The sequence below is a fragment of the Oncorhynchus tshawytscha genome, linkage group LG05 (assembly GCF_018296145.1).
Source record: "Oncorhynchus tshawytscha isolate Ot180627B linkage group LG05, Otsh_v2.0, whole genome shotgun sequence".
NCBI lineage: Eukaryota > Metazoa > Chordata > Actinopteri > Salmoniformes > Salmonidae > Oncorhynchus > Oncorhynchus tshawytscha.
The window spans coordinates 83,665,264-83,678,652 of NC_056433.1; the positions used below are offsets into that span (position 1 = coordinate 83,665,264).

The 13,389-nt window shown below is 44.7% G+C and overlaps 1 protein-coding gene across 5 annotated transcripts in view; it reads left to right on the plus strand.

Moving 5' to 3' along the window:
- The window catches only part of rxrgb (retinoid X receptor, gamma b), an 81,949-nt gene that overhangs the window by 6,596 nt on the left and 61,964 nt on the right, over positions 1-13,389 (plus strand). Inside the window, exon 1 of one of the 5 annotated variants that reach the window (XM_042322561.1) lies at positions 7,777-8,222. The exons of 1 other annotated variant lie outside the window; for it this stretch is intronic. In XM_042322561.1, coding sequence (XP_042178495.1) covers positions 8,159-8,222 — 64 coding nt within the window. In that variant the 5' untranslated portion in view covers positions 7,777-8,158. Of the gene's footprint in view, positions 1-7,776; positions 8,223-9,657; positions 9,680-10,983; positions 11,006-13,389 lie in introns of those variants that run through there. 3 more of the 5 variants (XM_042322562.1, XM_042322565.1, XM_042322564.1) reach the window with 3 other exon arrangements.

Below are 13,389 nucleotides of genomic sequence, written 5' to 3' on the forward strand. Positions count from 1 at the left end.
ATCGGTAATGGTTCGGTGTCTGTAGTATATCCCTCCCCTCTGACTCATTGAAGAAAAACTCTTCTTCTAATCTTAGATGAATAATCGCAGTTCTGATGTCCAGAAGCTCTTTTCATTAGCAGCAACATTATGTACAAAACAAGTTACAAACAACTCAAAAAAATTAACAAAATAGCTTGGCTGGTTAAGAGCCAATAAGACGTTAGCCTTCCCCTCCGACGTTATCATAGATACCCACTCTACATGTACACACTCACTCACACTCACTCTCACACACTCACTCTCACACACTCACTCACACTCACTCACTCACACACTCACTCACTCACTCACACACACACTCACTCACACTCACTCACTCACTCACTCACACTCACTCACTCACTCACTCACACTCACTCACTCACACTCACTCACTCACTCACTCACTCACTCACTCACTCACTCACTCACTCACTCACTCACACTCACTCACTCACTCACACCCTCACTCCAATAGGCTTTTACCAGGCTCCATAGTGCACATCTATTGTGTGCCGTCTGCTAATACATATGACAGTTTTGAACTGCAGCTGGTATGAAATGGCAGAATCCTTGTGTAAATATGGCTTGGTCGACACACCTACAACTGTATGGCTTGGTATTACCAGGGGAGGGGGGGGAGTCAATAGAGGGAGAGTCAACTTGTTTGTTGTTCACAGGCTGGTTTGGTTTCATAGTTAAATAGGCCCTCCCATTCATATGCTTTGTCACATGCCCATTTTGGCACATTGTCTGTTCTGCTATACAGTGCTTGGATGTGTTGACACTTTTTAAAAATTTAGTTCATGTACTTCCACTTTTACTAGAGCCAGGACGATACCAGTATCGCGATACTCCTTACTATCGTGTCAAGGAAACAAAACATGAAGCAGATTGAACTTCTTTAGGAAAACAGCCCTTATGTTGGAAACAAACATCATTATGTTGTCATCCTGAGTCACATTTATTTATTTTCCAAACTACAGCACACAATATGTTACATACTAGAGGTCGATTTACTTAGGGCCGATTTCAAGTTTTCATAACAACCGGAAATCTGTATTTTTGGGCACCGATTTGCCAATTTTTATATATATATATATATATATATATATATATATATATGGACATCAGAACTGCGATATATATAGTGGGGCAAAAAAGTATTTAGTCAGCCACCAATTGTGCAAGTTCTCCCACTTAAAAAGATGAGGCCTGTAATTTTCATCATAGGTACACTTCAACTATGACAGACAAAATGAACAAAAAAATCCAGAAAATCACATTGTAGGATTTTTAATGAATTTATTTGCAAATTATGGTGGAAAATAAGTATTTGGTCACCTACAAACAAGCAAGATTTCTGGCTCTCACAGACCTGTAACCTCTTCTTTAAGAGGCTCCTCTGTCCTCCACTCGTTACCTGTATTAATGGCACCTGTTTGAACTTGTTATCAGTATTAAAGACACTTGTCCACAACCTCAAACAGTCACACTCCAAACTCCACTATGGCCAAGACCAAAGAGCTGTCAAAGGACACCAGAAACAAAATTGTAGACCTGCACCAGGCTGGGAAGACTGAATCTGCAATAGGTAAGCAACCTGGTTTGAAGAAATCAACTGTGGGAGCAATTATTAGGAAATGGAAGACATACAAGACCACTGATAATCTCCCTCGATCTGGGGCTCCACGCAAGATCTCACCCCGTGGGGTCAAAATGATCACAAGAACGGTGAGCAAAAATCCCAGAAACACACGGGGGGACCTAGTGAATGACCTGCAGAGAGCTGGGACCAAAGTAACAAAGCTTACCATCAGTAACACACTACGCCGCCAGGGACTCAAATCCTGCAGTGCCAGACGTGTCCCTCTGCTTAAGCCAGTACATGTCCAGGCCCGTCTGAAGTTTGCTAGAGAGCTTTTGATGATCCAGAAGAAGATTGGGAGAATGTCATATGGTCAGATGAAACCAAAATATAACTTTTTGGTAAAAACTCAACTCGTCGTGTTTGGAGGACAAAGAATGCTGAGTTGCATCCAAAGAACACCATACCTACTGTGAAGCATGGGGGTAGAAACATCATGCTTTGGGGCTGTTTTTATGCAAAGGGACCAGGACGACTGATCTGTGTAAAGGAAAGAATGAATGTGGCCATGTATCGTGAGATTTTGAGTGAAAACCTCCTTCCATCAGCAAGGGCATTGAAGATGAAACGTGGCTGGGTCTTTCAGCATGATCCCAAACACACCGCCCGGGCAACGAAGGAGTGGCTTCGTAAGAAGCATTTCAAGGTCCTGGAGTGGCCTAGCCAGTCTCCAGATCTCAACCCCATAGAAAATCTTTGGAGGGAGTTGGAAGTCCGTGTTGCCCAGCAACAGCCCCAAAACATCACTGCTCTAGAGGAGATCTGCATGGAGGAATGGACCAAAATACCAGCAACAGTGTGTGAAAACCTTGTGAAGACTTACAGAAAACGTTTGACCTCTGTCATTGCTAACAAAGTTTGAGATAAACTTTTGTTATTGACCAAATACTTATTTTCCACCATAATTTGCAAATAAATTCATTAAAAATCCTACAATGTGATTCTGGATTTCTTTTCCTCATTTTGTCTGTCATGCTTGAAGTGTACCTATGATGAAAATTACAGGCCTCTCATCTTTTTAAGTGGGAGAACTTGCACAATTGGTGGCTGACTAAATACTTGTTTGCTCCACTGTGTGTATATATATATATTTTATATACCTTTATTTAACTAGGCAAGTCAGTTAAGAACACATTCTTATTTTCAATTACGGCCTAGGAACGGTGGGTGAACTGCCTTGTTCAGGGGCAGAACGACAGATTTTCACCTTGTCAGCTCGAGGGACCCAATCTTGCAACCTTACAGTTAACTACAATTAATAACGACCTGCCTCTCTCTCGTTGCACTCCACAATGTTATACGAATGCAGTAAGCCAAGGTAAGTTGCTAGCTAGCATTAAACTTATCTAATAAACAATCAATCATAATCACTAGTTAACTACACATGGTTGATGATATTACTAGATATTATCTAGCGTGTCCTGCGTTGCATATAATCTGACTGAGCATACAAGTATCTAAGTATCTGACTGAGCGGTGGTAGGCAGAAGCAGGCGTGTAAACATTCATTCAAACAGCACTTTAGTGCGTTTTGCCAGCAGCTCTTCGTTGTGCGTCAAGCATTGCGCAGTTTATGACTTCAAGCCTATCAACTCCCGAGATGAGGCTGGTGTAACTGAAGTGAAATGGCTAGCTAGTTAGCGAGTGCTAATAGCGTTTCAAACGTCACTCGCTCTAAGCCTTCTAGTAGTTGTTCCCCTTGCTCTGCATGGGTAATGCTGCTTCGATGGTGGCTGTTGTCGTTGTGTTGCTGGTTCGAGCCCAGGGTGTAACGGTTTTCTTCCTGGGAAGGAGAGGAGGACCAAAATGCAGCGTGGTTATGGTTGAACATCTTTAATAAAGATGATAACGTGAACAATATACATATACAAAACAAGAAACCGTGGAAAAACCGAAACAGTCCTAACTGGTGCAAAACACAGAGACAGGAAACAATCACCCACGAAATACCCAAAGAATATGGCTGCCTAAATACGGTTCCCAATCAGAGACAACGATAAACACCTGCCTCTGATTGAGAACCACTCTAGGCAACCATAGACTTACCTAGAATACTACACTGAACACAACCCCATCAATCTACAAAACCCCTAGACAAGACAAACACATAATCAACCATGTAACACCCTGGCCTAACCACAATAATAAAGAAAACACAAAATACTAAGGCCAGGGCGTGACACAGGGAGGAGCGAGGAGAGGGACGGAAGCTATACTGTTACACTGGCAATACTAAAGTGCCTATAAGAACATCTAATAGTCAAAGGTTAATGAAATACAAATGGTATAGAGGGAAATAGTCCTATAATTCCTATAATAACTACAACCTAAAACTTCTTACCTGGGAATATTGAAGACTCATGTTAAAAGGAACCACCAACTTTCATATGTTCTCATGTTCTGAGCAATAAACTGAAACGTTAGCTTTCTTACATTTCTTACATATTGCACTTTTACTTTCTTCTCCAACAGTTTGTCTTTGCATTATTTAAACCAAATTGAACATGTTTCATTATTTATTTGAGGCTAAATTGATTTTATTTATGTATTATATTAAGTTAAAATAAAAGTGTTCATTCAGTATTGTTGTAATTGTCATTATTACAAATAAATAAATAAATACATTTTTAAAAATCGGCAGATTCATCTGTATCGACTTTTTTGGTCCTCCAATAATCGGTATAGAGGCGTTGAAAAATCATAATCCGTCGACCTCTAGTATCAATGTGTCCATGTCACGCCCTGACCTTAGAGATCCTTTTTATGTCTCTATGTTGGTTTGGTCAGGGCGTGAGTTGGGGTGGGCATTCTATGCTTTTGTGTTCTATGTTGGTTTGGTCAGGGCGTGAGTTGGGGTGGGCATTCTATGTTTTTGTGTTCTATGTTTTCCGTATCAGTGTTTGCACCTTACGGGACTGTTTCGGTTTCAATTATTCTCTTGTTATTTTTGTATTTAGTGTTCAGTTCAATAAATAATTTGAACACTTACCACGCTGCGCTTTGGTCCGACTACTCTTCCTCATCCTCATCCTATAACGAAAACCGTTACAGTCCAAGTGGCTGGTGATCTAGCATGAATTGACTTTGAACTTTTAGATTTTTATCATTTTAATTCAGATTTTTATGATTATCCACTTGACAATGACTAAGAGAAACGAAAACGTTGTTTTTGAAATGAAACTGTTCCATGAAAGTGCGCATATGAGAATCAGAAATGGAACGCAGAACGGTAGAAATTGTAGGATAAATTGTAAGCCTGAAACTCACGCGCCACCTAGGAAGTCTTTATAAAATAATTGCCTCCACGTTTCAATGGTCAGATTTCGCCTTGAAGGCCATGTTGAAGCAATGTAAAACATGCCTCATAATATGAAATAAAACATTTAGGTTTCAAACAATTAAGTGTTTTCAAAATGCGTTCTGCCTCCAGCTCACATTGTAAAGTGGTGGGTGAAGCGCTCATAGCCTGTTGCCTGCCCTTGAATGGTGAATGGGATGTGTGCTTCAATTGCCAGTTTAGAAATAAACATAGTATCTTCTTTTAAGTGTGCATCAAAACTGTTTTAACACGCGATTGCATTTAAAATTGTTGCGCAATGAAAGCACATTTTACTCCAGCCGCAACCAGCTGACGTGCCTCAGGAGAAATCCTGCTCAAAATAGGCTCTGTATGCTGTGCACATGTGATTCGTTGTGTAAATAAGATACATGATGACTAACGAAAATACACACAAGCTAATTTAATTCCACTAAATTATGCAAATGAACCAACAGACCGATAAACATGACTGGTCAAATGTACATACAATGGCATTTATTTCCTCCCAGTCATTTTGGCCAGCAACAGATCAGGCAACAGTTTTATTTATCGGCTAAAAGCCATCAATTGCTGGCTAACAGAAACCCTGTGTGTGTGTGTGTTTTAGAGGAGTCTCAAGGGGGAGGTATGGGGGTAAGAGGGAGGGGAGTGTTCTTTCAGCTAATTGTCAGTAATTACTCATTAGTGAAGAAGGTCAAAGTGTTGACACTTTAATTCTTGCTTTAGTCAAGCAACGTGCCTCACAGGTCCTGGCCCCCTGGGCTGCTGGCCCCCTCTCTCCTCCGCCCCTCATCTCTCCTCCGCCCCTCCTCTCTCCTCCACCCCTCATCTCTCCTCCGCTCCCCCTCTCTGCTCCGCCCCTCCTCTCTGCTCCGCCCCTCCTCTCTGCTCTGCCCCTCTGCTCTACACAGAACAGAATGCAGCTCCACATATCTATTTTGAGGGCTCAGAGTGCCATGTCAGTCCAACCCATCACACGCACGATCACACTCACACAGACGCATGGACAGACACATGCACATACACACCCGTGCACACAGTTAAACACACACACACTGATTGCTTCACAGCTGACTGTCCTTCTCTCATTTTTTTCCCCTGTGGTATCTATTATCCCTGTCTGTCAGTCTTATCGTTTTAATTTTATTTCTCTGATATCTATTATCCCTGTCTATCAAGTCTTCTCTGTTTTTTTATTTCTCTGATATCTATTATCCCTGTCTGTCAGTCTTATCGTTTTAATTTTATTTCTCTGATATCTATTATCCCTGTCTGTCAGTTATTTTCCTTGAAAACACACAGGGTTACAAAAGATGTCACATGTTTGAGTCCTCCTCCCTGCCAAAATACACAGTGTCCAGCCAGCGGTATTAGAGAACATGGAGAGAGGGAGGTATGAAAACTAAACTGCCTCCTCCTTGTACCTCAGAGACAGAGGGTTGTATGAAAACTAAACTGCCTCCACCTCGTACCTCAGGGACAGAGGGAGGTATGAAAACTAAACTGCCTCCTCCTCGTACCTCAGGGACAGAGGGAGGTATGAAAACTAAACTGCCTCCTCCTCGTACCTCAGGGACAGAGGGAGGTATGAAAACTAAACTGCCTCCTCCTCGTACCTCAGGGACAGAGGGAGGTATGAAAACTAAACTGCCTCCTCGTACCTCAGGGACAGAGGGCGGTATGAAAACTAAACTGCCTCCTCGTACCTCAGGGACAGAGGGAAGTATGAAAACTAAACTGCCTCCTCCTCGTAGGGACAGAGGGAAGTATGAAAACTAAACTGCCTCCTCCTCAGGGACAGAGGGAGGTATGAAAACCCTCCACCTCGGGGACAGAGGGAGGTATGAAAACTAAACTGCCTCCTCCTCGTACCTCAGGGACAGAGGGAGGTATGAAAACTAAACTGCCTCCTCCTCGTACCTCAGGGACAGAGGGAGGTATGAAAACTAAACTGCCTCCTCCTCGTACCTCAGGGACAGAGGGAGGTATGAAAACTAAACTGCCTCCTCCTCGTACCTCAAGGACAGAGGGAGGTATGAAAACTCAACTGCCTCCTCCCGTACCTCCTCAGATCAAATTGAATTAAAAGCCTATGTGAGTCAGCTTCTTCTGTCAGTGCTTTTAGGAAAACACACACACACACACGCACAAACATCATTATTACCCTGAAGCTTTGTTTTGAATTCAATGTTTCATTTCTCCAATGAGGAAACACATTAACCTCTCAATGTGCAAAATGTCTTTATGAATGCTAATTATGTCTTTCAGGGCGATGTGTTTTATGTGGGCCATCGCTTATTATTCCAACTCCACATGACTGTGAAGAGGTGTGTATTATTTGAGCTGTTCCCTGAAGACTTGTTGGGTGTAATAGACTGGTATGACAGCTGCTCCAGTCTCTACTCTATAGGGAGCAGAGCCTCCAGGCATGCTAGCTTAACTTCACTGTCAGTCAGGTGCTATGGGCTGCTGAAGGAAGTCATTCATTGTAGTTGATTTTCAGTGTGTGTTCCTTTAAATGTCTTGGTCTTGGGTCTTGTTTTGAGTGCACACATTTCGCTCTAGGTCCGTACTGTTTTCTGTACCGAGACACATACATAGGAATAGACAGTTCCAGGAATGCAAGGCTTGTTAGACGACACGCACATACACACTCGTGCATGCGCGCACACACACACACACCATGCTGGACTCTTTTGGCTCTAAGGCACGGAGTGACAGGGACACACACACAGGCGACGTGCAGTGTGCCAACACAGCGCTAACAGGCATGTATGCTGCCCTAATTACAAAAAAAGGCATCCTGGGAACTTACGGACGTGCCTAAAGAAGAGAGGAGAGAGAAAAGAGAGATCCTCATTTCAGATATAGAGGGGGGGAATTCTAGAGTTAAACGAGTTGATCCGTGACTGTAATCGGTTCCTCTGGGATTGATCAGAGAATAATCTGGTTAATCCCATAAACGACGCGGGTGGACTTTGCCTCTCTCCCTCCTTTTCCCTTTGTCCCTCCCTCTCTTTCCTCTATCCGTCCCTCTCTGTCCTCTCGTCTCTCTCTCCTGTCGGAGCGGGAGCAGGAGTCAGAGTACGTCCTTCTCTCCAGCTGCTAGGGAGGCTGTGTTCTTTGGCAAGGTAGTTCGGCTGTCACCCCTCTCCACCCCCTCTGGAGCCATGTGGCACCCTATGGCATCAGCCTCATCTGGAAGCCCCATAAGGGAGCTGGGTTATATGCACTGTGAGTACCTTAGGACTGGGACATAAGGGAGCTGGGTTATATGCACTGTGAGTACCTTAGGACTGGGGCAGAAGGGAGCTGGTTTATATGCACTGTGAGTACCTTAGGACTGGGGCAGAAGGGAGCTGGGTTATATGCACTGTGAGTACCTTAGGACTGGGGCAGAAGGGAGCTGGTTTATATGCACTGTGAGTACCTTAGGACTGGGGCAGAAGGGAGCTGGGTTATATGCACTGTGAGTACCTTAGGACTGGGACAGAAGGGAGCTGGGTTATATGCACTGTGAGTACCTTAGGACTGGGACAGAAGGGAGCTGGGTTATATGCACTGTGAGTACCTTAGGACTGGGACATAAGGGAGCTGGGTTATATGCACTGTGAGTACCTTAGGACTGGGGCAGAAGGGAGCTGGTTTATATGCACTGTGAGTACCTTAGGACTGGGGCAGAAGGGAGCTGGGTTATATGCACTGTGAGTACCTTAGGACTGGGGCAGAAGGGAGCTGGTTTATATGCACTGTGAGTACCTTAGGACTGGGGCAGAAGGGAGCTGGGTTATATGCACTGTGAGTACCTTAGGACTGGGACAGAAGGGAGCTGGGTTATATGCACTGTGAGTACCTTAGGACTGGGACAGAAGGGAGCTGGGTTATATGCACTGTGAGTACCTTAGGACTGGGACAGAAGGGAGCTGGGTTATATGCACTGTGAGTACCTTAGGACTGGGACAGAAGGGAGCTGGGTTATATGCACTGTGAGTACCGCAGGACTGGGACAGAAGGGAGCTGGGTTATATGCACAGTGAGTACCGTAGGACTGGGACAGAAGGGAGCTGGGTTATATGCACTGTGAGTACCTTAGGACTGGGACAGACGGGAGCTGGGTTATATGCACTGTGAGTACCGCAGGACTGGGACAGAAGGGAGCTGGGTTATATGCACTGTGAGTACCGCAGGACTGGGACAGAAGGGAGCTGGGTTATATGCACTCTGAGTACCGCAGGATTGGGACAGAAGGAAGCTGGGTTATATGCACTGTGAGTACCTTAGGACTGGGACAGAAGGGAGCTGGGTTATATGCACTGTGAGTACCTTAGGACTGGGACAGAAGGGAGCTGGGTTATATGCACTGTGAGTACAGCAGGACTGGGACAGAAGGGAGCTGGGTTATATGCACTGTGAGTACCTTAGGACTGGGACAGAAGGGAGCTGGGTTATATGCACTGTGAGTACCTTAGGACTGGGGCAGAAGGGAGCTGGTTTATATGCACTGTGAGTACCTTAGGACTGGGGCAGAAGGGAGCTGGGTTATATGCACTGTGAGTACCTTAGGACTGGGACAGAAGGGAGCTGGGTTATATGCACTGTGAGTACCTTAGGACTGGGACAGAAGGGAGCTGGGTTATATGCACTGTGAGTACCTTAGGACTGGGACATAAGGGAGCTGGGTTATATGCACTGTGAGTACCTTAGGACTGGGGCAGAAGGGAGCTGGTTTATATGCACTGTGAGTACCTTAGGACTGGGGCAGAAGGGAGCTGGGTTATATGCACTGTGAGTACCTTAGGACTGGGGCAGAAGGGAGCTGGTTTATATGCACTGTGAGTACCTTAGGACTGGGGCAGAAGGGAGCTGGGTTATATGCACTGTGAGTACCTTAGGACTGGGACAGAAGGGAGCTGGGTTATATGCACTGTGAGTACCTTAGGACTGGGACAGAAGGGAGCTGGGTTATATGCACTGTGAGTACCTTAGGACTGGGACAGAAGGGAGCTGGGTTATATGCACTGTGAGTACCTTAGGACTGGGACAGAAGGGAGCTGGGTTATATGCACTGGGAGGTGAGTACCGATCAGGACTGGGACAGAAGGGAGCTGGGTTATATGCACAGTGAGTACCGTCAGGACTGGGACAGAAGGGAGCTGGGTTATATGCACTGTGAGTACCTTAGGACTGGGACAGACAGGGAGCTGGGTTATATGCACTGTGAGTACCGCAGGACTGGGACAGAAGGGAGCTGGGTTATATGCACTGTGAGTACATAGATCAGGACTGGGACAGAAAAGGGAGCTGGGTTATATGCACTCTGATCAGGGATTGGGACAGAAGGAAGCTGGGTTATATGCACTGTGAGTACCTTAGGACTGGGACAGAAGGGAGCTGGGTTATATGCACTGTGAGTACCTTAGGACTGGGACAGAAGGGAGCTGGGTTATATGCACTGTGAGTACAGCAGGACTGGGACAGAAGGGAGCTGGGTTATATGCACTGTGAGTACCTTAGGACTGGGACAGAAGGGAGCTGGGTTATATGCACTGTGAGTACCTTAGGACTGGGACAGAAGGGAGCTGGGTTATATGCACTGTGAGTACCTTAGGACTGGGACAGAAGGGAGCTGGGTTATATGCACTGTGAGTACCGCAGGACTGGGACAGAAGGGAGCTGGGTTATATGCACTGTGAGTACCGTAGGACTGGGACAGAAGGGAGCTGGGTTATATGCACTGTGAGTACCTTAGGACTGGGACAGAAGGGAGCTGGGTTATATGCACTGTGAGTACCGCAGGATTGGGACAGAAGGGAGCTGGGTTATATGCACTGTGAGTACCTTAGGACTGGGACAGAAGGGAGCTGGGTTATATGCACTGTGAGTAAGCAGGACTGGGACAGAAGGGAGCTGGGTTATATGCACTGTGAGTACCTTAGGACTGGGGCAGAAGGGAGCTGGGTTATATGCACAGTGAGTACCGTAGGACTGGGACAGAAGGGAGCTGGGTTATATGCACTGTGAGTACCTTAGGACTGGGACAGAAGGGAGCTGGGTTATATACGCTGTGAGTACCGCAGGACTGGGACACTGACAGATATACTCCTAAGAGTAAAGATCATGGATCAGGGAGGTGAATAGTAAAGATCATAGATCAGGGAGGAGAAATGTAGAGATCATGGATCAGGGAGGAGAATAGTAAAGATCATGGATCAGGGAGGTGAATAGTAAAGATCATAGATCAGGGAGGTGTATAGTTAAGATCATAGATCAGGGAGGAGAATAGTAAAGATCATAGATCAGGGAGGTGAATAGTTAAGATCATCGATCGGGGAGGTGAAGAGTAAAGATCATAGATCAGGGAGGTGAAGAGTAAAGATCATAGATCAGGGAGGTGAAGAGTAAAGATCATGGATCAGGGAGGTGAAGAGTAAAGATCATAGATCAGGGAGGTGAAGAGTAAAGATCATAGATCAGGGAGGTGAAGAGTAAAGATCATGGATCAGGGAGGTGAAGAGTAAAGATCATAGATCAGGGAGGTGAAGAGTAAAGATCATAGATCAGGGAGGTGAATAGTAAAGATCATAGATCAGGGAGGTGAAGAGTAAAGATCATAGATCAGGGAGGTGAAGAGTAAAGATCATAGATCAGGGAGGTGAAGAGTAAAGATCATGGATCAGGGAGGTGAAGAGTAAAGATCATGGATCAGGGAGGTGAAGAGTAAAGATCATAGATCAGGGAGGTGAAGAGTAAAGATCATAGATCAGGGAGGTGAAGAGTAAAGATCATAGATCAGGGAGGTGAAGAGTAAAGATCATAGATCAGGGAGGTGAAGAGTAAAGATCATGGATCAGGGAGGTGAAGAGTAAAGATCATAGATCAGGGAGGTGAAGAGTAAAGATCATAGATCAGGGAGGTGAAGAGTAAAGATCATAGATCAGGGAGGTGAATAGTAAAGATCATAGATCAGGGAGGTGAAGAGTAAAGATCATGGATCAGGGAGGTGAATTATTTACCCTGGCAGTCAGTGGCAGTGCAGAGGGGATATATAGGAGTGTGATATATAGGAGTGTGTCTGGTTTATGGTGTTTGTGTGTGTTTGGTAACACACTTGCAACACTGCAAAGTCCTGAAAATGTTGTTTTCAAAAGGTTTAAAAACAACAGTGTTTTTAAACTGTCTTTTTGTATTCAGTGTTGTTTTATGGGTTGTTGTTTATCTTGTTTATAGCATGATCTTTTGCTACTTACCCAGAGTCAGAGGAAGTCAGGGATATTTCTATGTGTCTGTCTATCCCTTTTAAGCATCTGGATATATGCGTTCTTCTGTTCTGAGCTTTGTTTTTATTTGATGAGTTCCTTTACTGCAGTATGTTGGGTGGTTATTTTGTAATATGTGCTTTATGGTATGTGAGGGCTGTTTATAGACTTGTGGTTTATGATACCGTTTGAATTGGCTGATAGCTGTTACTGTAAGTCAGAATGTGGGCTGTAAGTGTCACAAAGTAGAGCGGGTTTGGGGGAGGGGGGGGCGTGTTTTGGTCAGGGGGCTCCTATAAGGGGAACAGAATGGGCCTTTTCTGTGGCTTGGTTTAGATTAATGAAGTATGGTTTGAATGTGTTCTGTTACCTTCCTCTTATTTGGTGATCTTCTTAGATATTTTAACTATTGTCATATGGTGTCATGGATGATTGCGTATGATACAAGAAGAGGTCAGAAAATGATTTAATGTGTGAAACAGGAACAGAGAGAGAGAGAGAGAGAGAGAGAGAGAGAGAATAATTAGGATCTGAGTATGGAAGCCTAGCTCTCTCAGTTCACGGTTCAAAGGTGGTCGTTGAGCTGATGTCACCACCAAGCTATCACCATAACAACTCTCTCTCTCATTCTCTGCATCTGCACTCTGCCTAGTATTACCTTCAGCACATCTATCTATCTCTCAACACCTCTCTCTCTGTCTCTGTTGTCTGTCACTCTGATCTCTCCATCACCCCTCTTCCTCTGTGTTTTCCCCCTCCTCTGGTTGGCGAGGTGTTGGAGGTGATGATGTGATCCTTTTACACACAGACAGAAGAGAGACACGGACAGGGTCCTGTCGCTAGCCATTATCAGCCGAGAGGACCGACACTGTGTGTGTGTGTGTGTGTATGTGTGTGTGTGTGTGTGTATTTTTGCGGCAGAGCTGCGATGAGTTGGTTATATTTTTGTATTGAGCATACGTCTCCATACACCTTTTGTTAACTGGTAGTGTGCCATAATTTGACCTTCCTTATTTACAATGTCATTCGTGAACATGATACTAACTTCCTTAAAAAAAAATATATCCCAAGAAAATGGTCCTTTCCTCTATCAGTTGAGACATATTATTTGCTCTAATATTTGTTCGGCCTCTACTGGAGGATGA